Source organism: Cetorhinus maximus, chromosome 9 (genome assembly GCF_964194155.1).
Source record: "Cetorhinus maximus chromosome 9, sCetMax3.hap1.1, whole genome shotgun sequence".
In the NCBI taxonomy this organism is placed as follows: Eukaryota; Metazoa; Chordata; class Chondrichthyes; order Lamniformes; family Cetorhinidae; genus Cetorhinus; species Cetorhinus maximus.
Genome location: NC_135887.1, coordinates 11,332,370 through 11,352,553, shown reverse-complemented (window position 1 = coordinate 11,352,553; position 20,184 = coordinate 11,332,370). Strand labels below are relative to the sequence as shown.

At 40.0% G+C, this 20,184-nt stretch overlaps 1 protein-coding gene across 4 annotated transcripts in view; it reads left to right on the top strand.

Moving 5' to 3' along the window:
* The window catches only part of synrg (synergin, gamma), a 129,881-nt gene extending 114,701 nt beyond the window's left edge, over positions 1 to 15,180 (top strand). For all 4 annotated transcript variants that reach the window (XM_078548036.1, XM_078548034.1, XM_078548038.1 and 1 more), the window contains one exon: positions 5,546 to 15,180. In XM_078548036.1, the coding sequence (XP_078404162.1) occupies positions 5,546 to 5,677 (132 nt within the window). In that variant the 3' untranslated portion in view covers positions 5,678 to 15,180. The remainder of the gene's footprint in view (positions 1 to 5,545) is intronic.
* Positions 15,181 to 20,184: the final 5,004 nt, after the last annotated feature.

Genomic DNA, 20,184 nt, shown 5'->3' with positions numbered 1-20,184 from the left:
TTGCTCACATCAGTGAATGCAATAGAGTCCCTGGTGTTGTTCTCAACATTTTTCTTGGATTTGTCTGGCCACATAGACCAGATCACAGGTTCCTCTGGAAGGGCTAAAGCCACACTGTGTCCCTGGGAAGATTTCCTCAGCCACAGGAAGCAGGCGATTCAGGAGAATGTGTGTCAGGACTTTTCCTGATATGGACAAGCAGGAAGTATCTCGATAGTTTCCACATCATCTCCCTCCTTGATGATAGTTACAACTGTCACATTCCTGAAATTTGCGGGGAGAAGGGTGGGGGGGGGTTCTTTTTCTCCCAAATCCATAGGATGAGTGCATGGAATCTAGATGTGAGCAAAAGCCCACCAGTTTCGAAGACCTCAGCTGAAATACCTCAGGGCTGCAGGCTTTGTTGTTTTTCATCCTATTGTGACATAACCAACTAGTAGCAACCTAAACCATGGACAAAATTGCTTCAATTTTGTTGCAATATATTCTTATGGAACTGTTCTTGTTTGTGTAGGAGATTTTGGTAGCTTTTCAATTGGAAGAGCAAGGAATTTTGATATTATTAAAGTCATGTAATGGACAATGAGACTTTGTTAGAATTAATTATTTTATAGACTCATAGAGTTGACTATAGTGGAAATCCTTCCTATCAATGACATGCCCATTTTTAATGTCAACTGATCTGGTTACATCCGAGGTTCATAATTACTGTGGTAAAATCTCACTGCTTTTATTTCCAGACCCTATAGAGTCTTCCGTCAAAGACTAACCCAGGAATACGACAAAAGTGTAATTGCCGCAATGTGCTTATTCCCATCAGCAGGCCACCTAGTGTTTAGTTAACAATTTGCAATAACGATACATATCACATCTGTTCACTTTAGAGACAATATTTTAGTCCTTCTGGCTCAGAGTTCATCTTTGGGTCAACCAGACCAGGAAGATTTAAGGTTCACATCCAGTACATGCAGAGCAAGGTGATCTTGAGCCAGGGCATTAGAATTTTGTGCACTGCTCCTGAGTTAGAGAAGGGCTTATGTTTCTCACTCCTGATCACTGTCTGGCAGCCCATGTTGGAAGTGTGCATTGGTAGACCTCAGATGAAAACAAGATCAGGCTTGCCTGTGATGACTTCTTCTGTTGAATAGCTCATACTTGAATAATGGCCACTTGGAAAGGATGCAGAAGGCAACAACCTTTGATGGGACAGGTACCTCAGTAAGGCTGTCAGCGCCAGCGAGATAAAAAGGGAAGGCAATATTTTGAGTTATGATGTATGATTCCACAATCCTCTGAATATACCAAACAATTTGAGGTTAGAACCACGAGGGTATATTGGAATAATAGAGTATTTATTTTGAGTAGCCTAAAATTATAGCCCACGAGCCTGTCACTGTGCTGACTTTAAATAGTACTGCAATTGTCAACGTAATAATTAACAATTCATAGTAACTAATTTCACTGGCGTTGGAGCAGTGCATTAGCTTGAAGAATGCTGGAAATGCTCAGCGAGTCAGGCAGCTTCAGCAGGGAGAGAAACAGGGTTAAAAATTCAGTTTGATGATCTTCCATCAGATGTAGCGGTTTTAAGCAAGTAAAGAGGCAGAGAAAGGTTAGGGGGAAGGCCAAAATAAGAAGGTAGAAGAGATTAAATGACAAAGAGGATGATGATACAAGGCAAAAGGAGATGATAATGTGACAGGTAAAGAAACCTAAGGAAGTATAAATGAAAATAACAGAATCATCACCAGCTGCCATCCAAAAATATGGAGGTACAGGTTGTTATCTGAAATTGTTGGACTCGAATTTTGAGCCTGGAAGATTGTAATGTGCCTAATTGTAAGGTGAGGCGCTATTCCTCGAGCATACATTAAGCTTCGTTGGAACATTTCAAAGGGACTGTTCCCTCTGTGACACCCTAGTCCAATCCTTAATAACCCCCAACAATTCCTCCCCTTCCTACAGCACTTTTCCATGCCAGCACAAGATTTGCAAAACTTGCCCTTTTACCTCTTCCGTTCTCACCTTCCAGGTGAAACAGCAATTTACTTGTAGTCCTTGTCAGTTAGCATACTGTATTTGCTGCTGTCGATACAGTCTCCTCTGCATTGGGGAGAGACTAAATGCAGATTGGGTGACTGATTTGCAGAGCACTCCATTCAGTTTATAAGCGTGACTTAGAGCTTCCATTCACCTGTTATTTTAATTCTCTACCCCACTCCTATTCTGACCTTTTTGCCCTCAGCTTGTTGCACTCTCCCAGTGAAACTCAGCATAAGCTCAAGCCATCTTTCGATTGGGTACTTTACAGCCTTCCGGACTCAACGTTGAGTTTAACAATTTCTGATCATAATGCCTTCCCCTATTTTTATGGACAGTAGCTGTTGGTGATTGTTAGTTCCCATTTACCCTCCTCTAGATACGTCTTTTGTTTCTTTACTTGTCCCGTTACCATCTCCTTTTGCCTTGCATCATCATATCTTTTGTCATTTCACCTCGCCTTACATACCATCCCTTTTGTTCTCTCCACCGAACCTTTTCCCTGCCTCAATACTTGTTTAAAATCTGTTACATCTCCAACTTTTTTGTTCTGGCAAAAGGTCATCAACCTGTAACATTAACCGTCTCTCTCTTCACAAGTGCTGCCTGACCTGCATTTTCTTTCTTTATTTCAAATTTCTAGTATTGGCAACATTTTGTTTTTGAATTGTTGGTGGTAATTGTGTAGAAGACTGGTTGTAGTTTCTTTTTAGTAGAGCAGTGAAACCTGAAGAGAATTTTACTTAGTGAAAGATTTGGGGGGTGCAGTGGGTAAAATCTTGACCTTGCTGGGATAGAAAAAAATAATCCTTTAAGGACAGGGGAACTTGCAGGCCCAATATTTTTCTGTTCGAAAGAAAAAGTGTTTCAGTGCAGAGAATACTATAGAGGAAGAAATATTTTCTGCGCTCATTTATTTCATAACATTAAACACTTGAAATTTGTGGAAATATTTTTGCATATATTGCAGAGTAAAGTTTGTGTAATGTTTTAAACCTTCATTCAGTGCTTTATAGGCAACACAAGCTGCAGTTTATTTGTATGTTATCGGAAATGTCATTGAATGTGTTTTCTTTCTTTTGTGTGTTGTCTGTGTTTGGCTCCTTTCATTTAAGCAAAGTGCATTATTATTACTCTAAATATTTTGAACACAGTGAGATAAAACTATCTTTTGAGGAGGGACAGGTTTGCACCCATTAATATTGACAGACAACTGTATAATTAAATTAGATTGTTTTGTAATGAATTAGGATTTAGAGGAGAGGTTAATCTTAATGATTGGATTAAATAAAATTATTTTTGGAATATTACTAAATGAACTTTTCTTTTTTGGCTTATGAGTTGCTGATACATCAATTTTAGCACAGTTTATAACCAAGAAGAAAGGGTCAGTCGTCAATGAATGCAGCCCCATTTCACCAAACATGTATCATGTAATTTTTCCCATCATTTGCCCAGATTTGTAATGAATTTTGATTGAAGCTGTGTCTGAGTGTTCACCTCATATACATCAGCATATGTGTAGTGACTATGACCCATAAATTTCATCATTACATTCTGACACATCAGGTACTATTCCCATTAGCCAGATGTTTTCCCAGAATGCTTATTTCAATTTGTGTAAAGTGTGTCACAGGATTGACTTTCAATTTATTTTCATTTCCCTGTTACTTGCTGTATTATGTCTCTTGTCTCAGTATTTGACTTCTTTTCTCGAAGCAAATTAGGCTTTACTTGTGGATCTGCTGTGATTGTACTATGAGAAAATACAGAAATCTGGAATTTGTTTCTTATTAGATGAGGAGTGACTATGCCATGAAAGTCAATAATATTGTTCCTTATACTCTATGGCATCTATTGCACCTAAGTCACGTTTAGTCTGGGTTATTTGCAGCACAAAGCTCCCAGTGTACTTGCTCACAATCTGTAGAATTCTATCCTTTTTACATTTCAGATTGCTCCATTGATTATGGAATCCAGTTGACAGCAGAATTACTATATGCCTTCTGCATTGACACTGTAATGATCTGCAGTTTGCAGATGTGTGCTATCATTATTCTGGTTGAGGCATTGAAGTACAATTGTTCCCTCATCCTAATCAGGAAATATTTTAATGGGGAATATTTTCATTGTAGCGTACTTATACAACCCTCAGTGTGAGTTTTTAAACAAACTCACAGCCTTTTAAAAGACTATCATTAGTTGAAGAGCCCCTTTGTAGAGTCCTACAGTCTGATGCAAGGCCCATTAATTGTTCAGTCTACAAGCCTAGGCTATACCTGTAAGAGTAGAGAGGTCCCAGAATCAGACCTGGAGAGTCAATATACCTAACTGTGGTTCACCTAAGACTTAACAGTTTAAGAACTTTTCCCATTAAATTCTTCAAGTGCGCTAATTAAATTGAAGGCTGGATTTGTGAATGACATTCAGATTTGTTTCATGACAAACATCTGATACATTGGAATCGTTACATGAGAATATCTTATGCACAAATTTCAATCGATACCACTTCAAATATGCTCAGTCTTAAGCAGCTGGCCAGTCAAAATATAACAATGAATAGTAATAGAGGAAGTAATTATAGGTGTGAACAGGGTCCACATTTATTCTTGGTACACAAGTCTTACATGTGGCATGCTGACTCGAGCATCAGTGGATCACATCACCTCTGGGCATGTGGCGTTCTATATAAAATAGAACTCTAGATGAGTTTTTTCAGACTTGTAAAATTAACGTTTAGTTCAAGTGAATGCCATGACATTGAGTTTCAGCTTTTTTGTTGACAATCATTTATAATTTTCTGTAATACATTAACCATCCTTCATTGACTTTTCACATACATTTACTGTATATATTTGTGTATAGTTACAACCCCTAATAAATTATACCACCCAAAAACTTCCATGACCTTTATATAAGAGTCAATATTAAAAAGCTCTTGTCCACCATAATTGGTACTTCATGTCCACAACTATATTTTACCTCTTCTTCTTTTCATCAGCTGTTACTACACTCTTTGGACATTGTGACATTTAAACAGCAATGACTTCATTCCTGGATCCTGGCACCAATTCTAAATCTCTTCCCCCCCTGCATTTATTCTGCTGGTCCATCCTATTTCAAGTTGATGGTGAGAACTTCAGCAGGGGTCAGGAAGGAAGGTCACACTTAAATATTTACAACATCGGAGAAGCAGAGTGAAGCAACAGCTTGATAGGCATTAATTTATATGGTCCTGCTTCGTCTGCCTTTGGCAAAACTCCTTCACAAGCATGGAACTTGAGGGAAAATATGACCCACCTATATATATATATATATTATATATATATAATATATGCAAGTCCCTACTTTAGACCCCCAACATTTTCTAGTTGTATATGCAAATATATACAGTAACCACATCTGATGTCAAATCTTCACTGGAGCATAAATGTATATCAGCATATGCAGCTAATGCTAGTTTTGTTTAACCTGAAAGTTCTTATTGCCACTTTCTTCTTTCCAGGCCTTCAACTCAGAGAGCGACAATTTTAAGTTGTCTTACGGCGGTCACCAGTATCATGCCAGCTGTGCCAATTTCTGGATTAATTGCGTGGAGCCTAAGCCACCAGGCCTCATCTTACCAGACCTGCTCTGACATATTGTCATGGGAACTGAAGGATATCAAACTTAACTAGTCCACTGCTTACATCTCACTGACATTTCACTGAAATTGGAGGATGTAGCCCATAAAGAAAATCAATTTGCAACTTTTATTTTTTTTTAAAAGTATATTTAATATGCACCAATGTTGTTTTGAAGTTATTTACATCAGTTACTGTCTAAGAAAAGCTATAAGAGATTAGATTGCAGAGAAGTTCTCCTTCCAGAAGGCGTGCAGCAGCTTCAGATTCAAACAGACCTATGCTTATCTGTCTGTTCCAAGTTATTTGAAGTCCAGAGGTTGCAATGGCAGTTAATAGATGCAGCGAGGCAGCATTGGTTTCAATGTTATAGAATTTTAAATTGGCAATCTTACTGGGGAGTGTTAACCTCACTTTAGTTTTGTAATTATATGAAAGGTACTAAAAGTCTTTATTTTAAATTATTTAAATATCAGATAGTCAAATGAGTAAACGCCTTACTTCACGTCCTTCAGATGTCCTTGACTTTTACCAGTTCTTAGCAAGGACACTGAATGAACCTTATGATGGTAGTTGAATGCTTCCTAATGTAAGGAAGCAAGAGGAAGGGAAGGAATGCACAATCCACAGGCGGGCGTGGAATTACACTAATGACAAAACCTTGCATGGATCCATAACTTGCTCTCGTTGCATTCTATGCAGACATGGCAGAGTGGGGATGAAACCTTAAAAGATTTGCAGTACACATCCAGCAATATGTAAGCAGTGGGTATTGTATATAGTGTGTCACCTAATGGGACCAATGACCTTCACAATGTGAAAGCTGTTAAAAGATTTTGACCAGTCTATTTAACCGCTGTGTGAATTTAAAGAATGCCCCTAAATAATCACTTATAGCAAGATCTTGAAAACTGCACTGTTTTTATGGCTGCACTCCTTTTCTGATGTATGCATTAATTTTTCTGGAGTGTCAAAATGAACCACAGTTGAGCCTACTTCACCCAAATACTGGGCTAAATCACATATACTCTGTCGGGGTAACTTTCCTTTTGCTTGATGGTATAAAATGGGCCATATGGGACCAGCTGCCTTTTATACATCACTCCTGACTGAGGGATGCGTGATAGGTGTCCTAATTGATATTGCCAGTTTTACGCCATCACCCAAAATCATAGTTACCTCTGATATATCCAGTGACTCTATCATTGTGTCTTCTTCTGGAACATCTCCTCAAACTAAGACACACAAAATTAGTTGTGTTTTAGGAATATGCCCTCTAATCTTGTGGAATTACAGAACTAAAATTTATATTTGGGAAGGCATTGAAGCAATGTTGCCCCTTTTGTAGGTTTCCCTTGGTTGCAATTTAATGTTTATCAAAATCAAATGCAATTAAGATGTCTTATGAAAACATCCCAGTCTTGGAAAAAGTTCAATGTTCTTTCACAATGTACAAATTAATTTTGAATATTCATTAGGTCCAGCTCTGTACTGCTTGGTTTAAGCATTTGTAGTTACATATCTATACATAATATAAAATACTATTATAATAACACCACCGCCCCCCCCCCCAATCTTTCCTCCCTACTCAACCTCTTTAAGTGTAGATCTTACACTGTCTGTTATGTTTGCTGAGTGATCAGCTGGCAAATAGTGTGCTCACAACGACACAGGTTATGATACATCCCATCGAAGTGTGGACTCCAAACTATGCGGGCCGACGTGTTATTGGATGAGACTAAACTTGAGCACGAGCGAGCCCAATGGTGGAATGTGCAATCTTCTGGTCATGAGCCAAGTGTTCCACTACCTCTGGAATCAGTATATTGGATTTGATGATTTAAGTATTGAATTGCACTGGAACAATCCAGTTCAGTAGAATTTGGTGTGTTTGCATGTGCTGGTGGGGAGGGGGCGGGGTGGGGGGTGGGTGGTTACGTGGGCAGATTCTTTTCCTAGGATATCCATTATTAGCTTAAATTCTTGCAGCAGAACTTCTGTTTTGTAATAAAATGTCTATTTCAAAAAGCGGTTTAAATTGACTAAAATTGCTGCTGAAACAACAGAAATAGAGTGCATGGAACTTTTGTCAGAACTGAGCCGGGTGCAGTGGAAATGATATTGACCACTGCACAACAAATTCTGTAACGGTCACAAAATTACACCCCATGATCATGTTATTTGACGATTCAAGGACTCAGCTCTGACTTTGTAGATTGAAACCTTTGCTTTATGTGAAAGAATGAAAACGTGTAGTGTATTTAAAATTAACTTAGCCATGACAAATGTTAAACGGGTGGTTTGGGAAGAAGAAACTCTGAGCAATACTTGCATTATATGAACTGTCTTTTAGATGAATCAACTCCATTTTCGGGTCTGTAGTGGTTAAATGAAATACGGAAGCAAATTCAGTGCTTCTCTGAGTTGGTTTTGGTCAGCCCTATGTGCGTCGGGTGTGGGGGTGGAGAACACTTCATTTGATTTGTATGTGAGGTGTGCGATCTTAACTGTAAATTCACATTTTATGTTCCTTTTATCTGTGTTAACATACTGAGCCAATTGTGTTCTGAGTGGTTATTGCAATCATGGGGTGGGCAGGGAGGGGGGGATTTACAAGCCAGCTCTGCCTGAATGAGCTTTTTATTTTACTGTCTGGCTCATTTCGCTGGTTACTGATACTTGGATAAACTGCTTTGTGTTTGTTCAAAGTGAGAAATTAATAATGTGATTGAAAGTTTTAAATGCACCTTAACCCTTACTGTTTGAGTTTTTGCAGATGAAATATATGTGACAGGTATTGGCTACTTTTTTAGCATGCATTCTTAATAATGAACATCTCTTTGTTTTTGTTTTGGCATGCATTCTAAATTATAATTTTAATAAAGAATGTAGGATGAAAACGTGTTTATAATCATCTTAATTAATAAGGATTTTAACTATGGACTTAAAAAGTCATTAGTTCAAGAAATGACGGGAACATTCTCTCATTGGCAATTTAGTATAATTGGATGTCCTTTCTCTGTAATGACTCAGCACCAGAGTTAACATCAGATTGGGTTGCTCCTCATTGCCAAGAACTCTAGTGTCCTAGGTTACTGTATCCAGGGTGATGTTCCCATTGCTGTAGAAACCTTATGCATTGTTACAGAATGTATGGCAGTCATTCTTCTGCAGCAGGTTTCATCTACTTGCCGAAGCAGTAATAGTTCCTACGTTTGGAGTTTTAAAAATTTAAAGTGAAATTATGCTTCAAAAAATTCATTGGAAAATCTCAATTGCCCCCCCCACCCTCCCCCCGCAAGAAGGAACCAAACACAAGCTGAACACACCGTGAAAAATTACACAGGAGCACTTCAAAAATCCAAAACTACATCTTTGAAAATTTAGTGATCACTTTTTGCTGCAAGCTTTAGATCCATAAATCAAACCTGTGAACAAAATTATTAGCTTAATTCTTTCATGTTCTCTTGTCTTTTACAAAAAGGTATTGTTTTCAATTAACATAAAGATATATTTGAAATTAGTTGCGTTGGAATCTTTAATGATTATATAGGAATGCAGAAGGCACAGGACCAGAAAAGACCATTGAGGCTCATCTGGCTTGTCAAAACATCTGGGGAAATATTGTGTTCCAAGCTACCTCTCAGACCTCGAGATCAGATTTTTCTTAAGGTTCTTATTTGTAAGAATTTTTAAAGATCAGCAAATCAAAAGACATGATACAAAAACTGTGGAGGGAAGGACGTTTCTATGTTTGAACAGGGGGCTACTCTTCCCTTCATATCTTACATGGCGCCAAGCCATACTTCAATGTGGTTAAACAGGCAGGATTCCAGTCACGGGCATCTATCAATGTTGCCTTTGCTATGAATCAGCAGGGCCATTCTGAATCTTGTTGCACTTTTACCAGTGAAAGAGCTGATTTTGGACATATAGCGGGATGGGAGATTGGACTGTGCATGAGAACAGGCAAATTTACGTTTTGAGCGTGGACGTTCATCCAAACAGTTTTAACAGTTAACTGACCTGTTCTCTCAGTAGATGCAGCCTGATCCGCTGCATGTCCAGCATTTTCTGTTTCTGTTGCAGATTTCCAAGATCTGGAGCATTGTGCTCCAAGATTCTACTACATTTGGCCCAAATACCTTTGAATTAAGGAGGAAAATTGGAAAATGTTTCCATTGCACACCTCTAATGACGAGCACTGGAAGTGATGGGGTTGTCACTGATTGGATCAGGCTTAGCTGTGATGTCTTCTGTGTTGAAATAGCCTGCCAGCACTCTTGTCGAGGCACACAAAGATGATGAATGTCTTGTTAGACGAGGTACTGGAAATTAAAGGCTAAAGCTTAGAACAACACTATTGTTTGTGACCCTACATCAAGTTTCATTATAAATGCAGCTTTCCGATGAACATTGAGATCTTCTGTTTGATGTAATCTTTTGGAACTTTATTGTTAGAGTTTGATCTTAGATCATTTTACAAACCCTGTCTGTATAGGGCAACAAGAAGATACTATCTTTAATCCAGGGGGCAATAGAAATATATACTTATAGTTAAAGCTGCCATGTCCCCTTTGCTTTTGAAGCTTCACTACTGCTTGTCATAACTTGAGCAAGTTTATCCAACGAGTAATTGAGCCATTAAGTTATACAAGGTCCCAGGTACAATCTCTGGCCTGTCTGTGTTCACTTAGCATATCTCAGCCTGAGCAGGAGGAGGGGCGCTACAATTGGTCTAAGGTTAGGTCTAAGGAGAAGGAAATCAGCTAGGGTCCCTGTTCCTGGTGGATATCCAGCATCCCTGTTGGGTTGAATGTTGGATGAAGGTCTGGGTTGCCAATTATATAAAAGCCTGCTAAAACTTACTGTTAAACCCATACAAATGGTGACCACTAGGGTGTGACTGAGGGGCGATTGGCACTATTATTCCCCGGCAAGGAGTAGATGCTGTTAGGAATAGAATAGAGGGAGAGAGGAAGTATGAAACCACCCGTCTCCAGTGATACAGTTTTTAACTAAATGGACAATAGTACTAATAATCCAGAACACTTGAGTTCAAATCCCGCCTTGGCAGTTTGTGAATTTGAATTCAGTCTAAAAACAAAACTTAGGAATAATAAAGAACCAATACCAACAAAAAGTGATTGATGTTGGATTGTCATAAAAATCCATCTGGCTTATTAAAGACCTTTAGGGAAGGAAACCTGCCGGCCTTACCTTGCCTGGACTTCAGTCCAAAGTGATTGACTCTTAACTGCCCTCTAAAGTGGCTTAGTGAACCACCCAGTCAGGGCAACTGAGGGCTGGGCAATAGATGCCAGTGGCACCCACGTCCTGAGGATGAATAAACAGTATTCACATACATGCACATGCAGATCATTTTAACTCTGGACTGTAGGGCTTTGAATGTACCTGTATTCACATTGTGGGCTTCTACAGTCGTATCTCGAAGTGCCTCTTTGCATTATTGCTGTTTCTGTTCCAGCTGTCCTGTTTTTTCAAAAGGCAAGTTAGTTGTATTTTAACAAGGCGACAGTTTGTGTTTTGCAGAAGTTTTGGCAGTTGTATCAACTTACTATATATATCTGATTTTTCCAAATTGTTCTGCTGAAAATGTAAATATTGCTTAAATTAGCGAAATGTGTTAAGGTATCAGGAGCCAGGAGTATAATGCAATAAAATGCTTTGTGACTTATTGAACAGATATAGCTGACTGTGTGTTTACATTACAGTAACACACTGTATGCTGGATTCTCAGTGAGAATTATTGAGAAATGCAGACACGCTGATGTTTTGAACACATGAGAGGTGTAGGGTACAATTCCTGTGGCTGAATGGAGAGGCCCAAGGCACCCCTGGTATTAAGTCTCAGAGCCCATTTCAGTGGAGCCAGTGAGTTACGCAGAGCAGTCCTCAGATAAGTGATCAGTCTGGGCAGTTAGTTCTGGAGAGTGGACTATAGTTGGCCAGGGGCAATAGCATTGGTCAGGGGGATGGGGGGTCAATCTTTGGAGACAGCAATCAAGGGGTCAGGGTAGAAGTTGTGGTGACTGGGGTAGAGCAATCAGGCTACGGGCTAGAGGAATTAGTAGTCAGGGGAAACTAGCAGTTGGGAGCAGAGGTTGGGACCGGGGACTTGTAGCTGGGGGACAATTGGTAGCTGGGTCTAGAGAATAAGTGGGTGGAATTAAAAGACAATTTCAAGAAAAAAAACTCAGAAATTCTGCCCAACTCCATTAGGAACCCAAGGAAGCAGCATGACACCTTGTTCAATCATACACCAGTGTACATAAGTAAACATAACTGGTAAGCCCCAACATATCCTAATTTCCATAAAATCTTCACAATGTACAGGACTGGTCTTTACAATCTTCATTCACCTGACTTTTTCCAAAGATCACAAACCATTTTTGTCTCTGATGCTCTTCAATATCTCCACCAAAGTCACCATTGGATTTTGCCCATTATTGGATTTGACTTTTTTATTTTCTCTCTTCCTTAAGAAGCCCCTCTTCTTTGCTATTGAGACCTTTGAGATCAGAAACATAGAACCTGCATCCTATCACATATTTTGAACGAATTACAAGGTCAACCTCCACATTAAAACTTTGCATAAAACACCAATCTATCCCTTCTCAAAACTTACATTTCCACTGCTTTTCTGGGTGGTCTATCTCACATTTCTCACCCTTTGGGTTGTTTTTTCTTAACTATGTATTCATCTTTTGAAACCTAAGATTAAATCCATGGCCCCTTTGACCTTTACTAATGTTAAATATCATACTTTGATCAAGTTATTCACTTAAATATATTAAATATCTCTTAAGCTCCCTTTTTTCTGATGTACCTATAACCTTTCCTCGAAGCTTGTCAATACTATTTATGACCTTAGCTGCTCTTTGTACTCCTCAGGACAAGTTGGTGATACTTGTCATTCAGTGTCCAGAGCTGGAGGGCAGGCTTATGATTTATACAAGCTAATTATCACTTCCTGAGCCTTGTGTTGTATTCCTTGAGCTACAGGTACTAAGATTGTACCTGCATTTCCACTGCATGTTGTGCTTATGTTTTCTTTTATCAAAAGCCCCAGACCCTATTCCTGTTATTTCCTATAAAACATTAGGCCAAGAACAATAATGGCTGCAGAACCACTCACAGCAACATCCAACTAATCATCTCTTTCCACATTGATTCTCCTCCCTTAACAACTACCCTTTGCTTCCTCTGACTCATACAGTTATCTACTTCCATTCCTTAAGCAATTACCCACACGGTACTTTTCTCAATAGCGCTATTATAAATATGTCCTTTCCTTTAATTATATAAAGTTTTCATAGGCAGGGTGATCTTATAATTCAGGCAATAGATGTGGTAGGATATGGACTCATCTCATGTTGCTGATCTCAAGGATGGGAACAGCAAAAGAGAGAAAATAAAATGTCAAATCCACCATTAGCGCAAAACCCATTGGTGGTGGTGATGGAGAATAGCTAATTCAGCACAGCAGAAACTGAGACTGCTGTTAAAAATGGCGAAGTTCTTAACCATTTATTGATTGCACTATGGGGAAGGGAGAACTTTGAAATTGCTTTCAAACTAAACATCTATATTGACTGTAACTACTGGACACTTTTTCCTGTTTTGCTGGATGAAACTTAAATCTATTTGATGTGAAAATATGTTTGTAATGATGCACAGTTGTATTTTCTCTGGTATACTGGAATGTTAATGCAATGAGCATTCAGGTATTCTATATTAAGTGAACATTGTAAACAACTACTTAACAGATGAATCTTTTTAACCCTTTGATAGATTTTTATCACAGCCTACACCTATAGTAAAGTTTCAGATGACGTTTAAACCATATGACAAAATGTTGAATGGTTGCCCAATGACATTGGTTGCTCTCTTGTAATCCATTGAGAGGTATTTAAAGTAAATATAAATACTAGGCAGTGAATTTTTCATTTCCATTATTTGTTTTGATGAAAATAATTCTGCCTGCTTTGTAATACCTCATGATGCAGCATCTCAAAGTGAGTTTGTGCAATGTTTCAAGGTTACTTTAGGCAGTGCATTGCAGAAAAAATGCACCACATAATGTAATGTATTATATTCATGTTGCTCCAGGATCAGCTTCAGCAGTCACATTATTATCTGCCTGTTGCGACCACAACTCCTACTGTTGTAAATTATTGAGATGAATGAAGTGTAGGTTACATTAGTTCTTAACTGAAATTTGTGTTTGTTGTTAGAGCAGACAGGAAAGCTGTGTTCTGTGTAGAACAGTTTGGAGACACTTTGATCTTTAATAATATCTGATCTTCATGTTAATCCCAGAATCAATTTTTCATTGTGAATGACAAGTAATGTTGAACCATGTGAAGTATGCAATGAAACTGTTTGATATTTGGTCGTTTGTGTATGTATAGTATATTTTGTTTTCTTGTGTGTGTGCAAATTAAATGGCAATCTGAAAATTCAGTCTTTGCATTAAATAATTTCTTGTTACACTAAAAGCTAACAAATATTTCACTGTGTCCATGTACCTGTGGTGCAGATAAAATTGGCATTTTTCCTAGTTTGTTGTGTGCAGTTCTAGAAAGCAGTTTTGCAAATATCAACCATTTAAAAAAACCACACTTTAAGCAAACATTTCAACAGCCTAAAGGCAACTACTGTGCTTTTCTGATAAAATCAGCAGAAAACTATCAATGTTAAAAACACGACATAAACACAAATTGTCCCAGACTCTTATCTTATGAGATGCCCAAAGGGCATTGTCAGGTTAGCATTCACTGTGTGGTTTTACATTTATGAAACAGTTGTTTGTCTGTTCCCATAGTTCATTGAAACTGAGATCTAGGAGAGATGAAAGACCTACAAGTAACCAACCGTATCATTACCAAAAGCCTTGATGTAAATACCTGTCCATGGGAGTCCATGCCCTACTTATGTTTTCATCTCCCAACTATTGGTGATCAGGCCATTAGCTGCCTGGCCTAAAGCTCCACAATTCTGCCCCTAAACTCTTGTCTCTCTTTCTTTAAGAAGCTTCTGAAAACCTACCTCTGATCAAGCTTTTGGTCACGCACTAATAATTCCTTATGTGGCTTGGTGTTGAAATTTGTTTGATAACACCTCCTGTGAAGCACTCATGAGATGTTCTACTATATTAAGGGCACTATATAAATGCAAGCTGTTTGTACGGCAGTTGTTTAGAGATGATTTCCCAGTAGTCTAAAGTGAAAGAGTGTAAACCTTTTGTGTTCACACTGGAAGCCTAATGACAAAAACATCAAACACTTTGACTGGGAGATGATAATTGTATGTAAACTGTAGACATAGGCTCCAAGTGGTACTGGATTCTTTTTTTGCTTCACTGCTGTCCAAGTATTGAGTGAAACTGGTGATGTGATGTAACACCATGTTAACTGGAACCCTGAGTGACTGGATTCTGAGCTTCATGATCACTGTGCCATTTAAAAAATAAAATATAAAAATTGATATCTTTTGTGGTTGATCATGTTGCAGTTTTGGTTTGTTTTTGTTCATACTGAATTCACTGAAGGGCTAATAGAGGAGGCTTGAGCCTAATGTGTGGTAACAGCACAGCCAGTCCATTGCCCCATTTGTTTTAATGATTTTATGTAAGTGCTTGCTCAATCCCACTCCACTGCTTGAGCGTAAAAATCTACGCAGATACTCCAGTGCTGTACTGAGGGAGTGCTGCAATGTTGGAGGTGCCATCTTTCAGATGAAACACTAAACCGAGGTCCCATCTGCCTGTTTGGGTGAATGCAAAAGGTCCTATGGCACCATTAGGAAGAAGAGCTGGGGAATTTTCCCCACTGTCCTGGCCAATGTTTATCCCTCAATCAACATCATAACAACAGATTATCTGGTCATTTTAGCATTGCTATTTGTGGGAGTTTGTTGTGTGCACATTAGCTATGTTTCCTGCATTACACTAGTGATTACACTTCTTCAAAAGTACTTCATTGACTCTAAAGCGCTTTGAGATGCCCAGTGGTCATTAAAAAGTAATATATAAATGCAAGTTGTTCTTTCTCCCAACTCAACGCACAAAGCAGCTCCTTTGAACCCTAATTCTTTTGATGATGTGGTCAGAAATCACTTTTAAAGTAATCAACAAATTCACAAGGATTGAAAAACTAGAAGGCTTTTAAGAATGTGGAGCATGTGATGAGATTGTGGGACTCAATTCTTCCACAGTCTGTGGAATATCCCCAAAACAAAGCATTTACAACAATCTTCAGCCAGAAGTGCAAAGTGGATGATCCGTCTCAACCTCCTCAAGGAGCCCTAGCAAAACTGAAGTCAATGGGAATCGGGGAAAACTCTCCACTAGTTGGAGTCATACCTAGCACAAAGGAAGATGGTTTTGGTCATTGGAGGTCAATCATCTCAGTTTCAGGAAATCACTGCAGGAGTTCCTCAGGGTAGTGTCCTAGGCCCAACCATCTTCAGCTGCTTCATCAATGACCTTTCGCCCATCAAAAGGTCAGAAGTGATCTGTTCACTGATCATTGCACAATGTTCAGCACCATTCGAGACTCAGATACTAAAGCAGTCTATGCCCAAATGCAGCAAGACCTGACAATATCCAGGCTTGGGCTAACAAGTGGCAAGTGACATTCATGCGACACAAGTGCCAGGCAATGACCATCTCCAACAAGAGAGAATGTAACCATCACTCCTTGACATTCAAAGGCATTGCCATAGCTGAATCCCCCACTATCAACATCCTGGGGGTTACCATTGACCAGAAACTGATCTAGACCAGCCATATGTGGTTGTGGTTGCAAGAGAAGATCAGAGGCTAGGAATCCTCTTGACGAGGCACAAATCAGGAGTGTGATGGAATACTCTCCACTTGCCTGGATGAGTGCAGCTCCCACAACACTCAAGAAGCTTGACACCATCCAGGACAAAGCAGCCTGCTTGATTGGAACCCCATCCATAAACATTCACTCCCTCCACCACCGATGCACAGTGGCAGCAGTGTGTACCATCTACAAGATGCACTGCAGCAACTCACCAGCACTTTCCAAACCCACAACTGCTACCATCTAGAAGGACAAGGGCAGCAGATAGATGGGGACACCACCACCTGGAAGTTCCCCTCCAAGCCACTCACCATCCTGACTTGGAAATATATCGCCGTTCCTTCACTACCACTGGGTCAAAATCCTGGAACTCCCTAACAGCACTGTGGGTGTACTTACACCACATGGACCGCAGCGGTTCAAGAAGGCAGCTCACCACCACCTGCTTAAGGGCAATTGGGAATGGGCAATAAATGCTGGCTCAGCCAGCGATGCTTACATTCCATGAATGAATTTAAAAAGCACTTAATTTGTTGTAAAGCACAATCAGAAGATCATGAAAGATGCTGTACGAATGCAAGTTTTATTTGTGAACCCGTTTTACAGATCAACCATTCTAAGATTTTAAAAATGTTCTTTTAATATCTAGGAGTTTGTTAATTTTATATATATATTATCTAGTTCTGAACTCACAAGCTTGCTCGTATATGTATTTCCTCCTTTAATGGGAGAATAATTCAGTCTTAATCTTACTTTTACCAAAGAAAGCAAATTAATTATGATCACATGCTTAAAAAAGACACGGTAAGACTCCCTCATGCAGCACAGTATACACACACTCTGCCTTCCGCACCTTGAATGAGAAGTATCTACATCAGTCCAGGACTTCACCAGGGTATAAAAAGAGGTCTCTATCTTGTTGGGGGCATGAGTCCCCGATTAAAGACTTAATCTAATTCTGCTTTACCTCCCTGTGTTGCCATTCACAGCTCTGAGATCCTCAAAGCTGTAACCCTTGAGGGGGATTGGAAACGAAATGTCACTGTTGTCATCATCCACTCCTATGATTACTATTCCGTGCATGCAAAGCATTATAACAGCAGTCTGCCATTATACTGCCAAGAGCTTTATATGCTTACAATAGGCTCGGAGCTTAATTGCCAATTCAATCTGCAAACCAAGATAGGGGAGGACAAGTGGAATGTCTCACTGCCTGGGCAATATGGACTTTATTCGTGCTGTCGGAAATATACCAATTTTACCATAAGAACCAACAATATGAAGAAAACGGTTATTCATTTCTATGTCGCCTAAATCACACTTTTATAATTCAAATCAGCAGAGCAAAAACAAAAGGTTTGCTAAGCTGAACTATTGGCATTGTAAGAGCTGGACATGCTGTTCCATATAACTGTCAAAAGAGGAAAAGGTCACTGGAACCAGCCTGACACAACTGGATTAGTCGTGAGCCAATCCATTCTCTCGAATCTGCATGTACTTGACCTACTATGCAAATCGGTGCATTCAGGCTCATCAGGAACTCAGAGAATTGTGGCTGTTAGAATTAGATGTGCTCAAACACAAAACTGATTTAAATGAATACGTCGGAATCCAATTGTTGTTCCTGTCTTAAAGCTAGCGAATTAAATAACTGATCTTCTCTAGGATTATGACATGAAGTTATCAGACTCCTTCAAAAAAAAACACGATGTTAGGGTGCACACACACACACACACACACACACACACAAAAACCAATAATTTAAACATCAAACTCACCAAAATTTTGAATTCTTTTTATTCATTCATGGGATGTGGGGGTCGCTGGCTAGGCCAGCATTTATTGCCCACCCCTAATTGCCCCTTGAGAAGGTGGTGGTGAGCTGCTTCCTTGAACCGCAGGGGTCCCTGTGGTGTAGGTACACCCACAGTGCTGTTAGGGAGGGAATTCCAGGATTTTGACCCAGCGACACTGAAGGAATTAATTTAATTCCACACAGTTTGTCAGTTACTGAATGGGAGGTTCTTCCTGAAGAACATTCCACTCTTTTCTTCCCACTCCCTTTCTATCAATGCTGCTTATGCTCTCCTTCCCCCGACTTAGCAAATATTTTTCCCTTTGTAAAGTGCCTCTGGTTTTCACTGTTAAAGGCACTATATAAATTTGAGAGGTCTGTTGAAACAGTAGTTCAGGGGTGCATTTTCTCGTTTTTTCACACGAGAAAAGTAGCAAATTAAATATACTATTTATGTGAACATATTTTAAGGTTTTATTATTCGATTATTCATGAATATGCTGAGTGACTGAGTGTCTGTAAAACAGACCATAAAATGGCTGCCATCCGTACAATATAACAATGGTACATTCTTGGAATTATACCTAATGGGTTTACTGTCGTGCCAATAAATGGAACTCAGTGTACATATCAACATAAGCAATATTTAACAAGAGTGCTGTTTCTTAGCTCTTTGTGAATATCTCTTGGGGAGGCGGGGGTTGGGGGGGTGGTTGTGGGGGTGGGGAGGTGGGGTTTGTGGGGGGGGGGGCGGTTGTGGGGGTGGGGAGGTGGGGGTTGGGAGGGGCGGTTGTGGTGGGGGCTGGTTGTGGGGGTGGGGGTTGGCGGGAGCGGTTGTGGAGGTGGGGGTTGGGAGGGGCGGTTTTGGGGGGCTGGTTGTGGGGGTGGGGAGGTGGGGTTTGGCCGGGGGTGGTTGTGGGGGTGTGCAGTAGAACTAACATCTTTCCCTTATTTCATGAGCTTTTTTATGGGCCAAATATACCACAGTGGATTGGTAGCCCACTAAAGTCTGCTCCAGACTGGAATCACAGCTTGTAAAAATGATCATGTTCAGCCATACTACCTCACCCTTCACCTGAGATGCGCTGACCCTCAGGTTAAGGTCGCTACCAGTCATCTGTCTCTAATGAGAGAGCAGCTGATGGACCTCTAGGGGCTATACCGACTTTCATTTTCTTCTTAGGATGTTGAAGCAAGGGACAGACAGGGTGCAAAATCATGTAACTATCCACCTTTTAACAAAAGGAATGGATGTGGGACCATTTCTAGAATTTTTTTTTTTATTCACTCACAGGATGTGGGCTTCGCTAGCTAGGTCAGAATTTATTGCTCATCCCTAGTTGCCCTTGAGAAGGTGATGATGAGCTACTTTCTTGAACCGCTGCAGTCCATGTGGTGTAGGTACACCCACAGTGCTGTTAGGGAGGGAGTTCCAGGATTTTGACCCAGCGACAGTGAAGGAAGGGAGATATATTTCCAAGTCAGGATGGTGAGTGACTTGGAGGGGAACTTCCAGGTGGTGGTGTTCGCATGTGTCTGCTGCCCTTGTCCTTCTAGATGGTCGATGGTAATCATGGCCCTTGCCCTTCTAGATGGTAGTGGTCATGGGTTTGGAAGGTGCTGTCAAAGGAGCCTTGGATCAGAAGTTTACACCCCGTGGGCGGGCGTGCGCCCAACCCAATCGGGCATAAAATAGCGCACGATGACATCAGGTGAGCATCCTGATGTCATTGCGCACTTGCGCGATATTTCAGTCCGCGGGCACCATTAATTAAGAGACCACTTAAGGCCATTAAAAAGCCAAATGACACCGATTTTTCTTTCCCCATGCTCGTCACAGGCAAAACAGGCAGGTGGCCTGTACTCTTTGGAG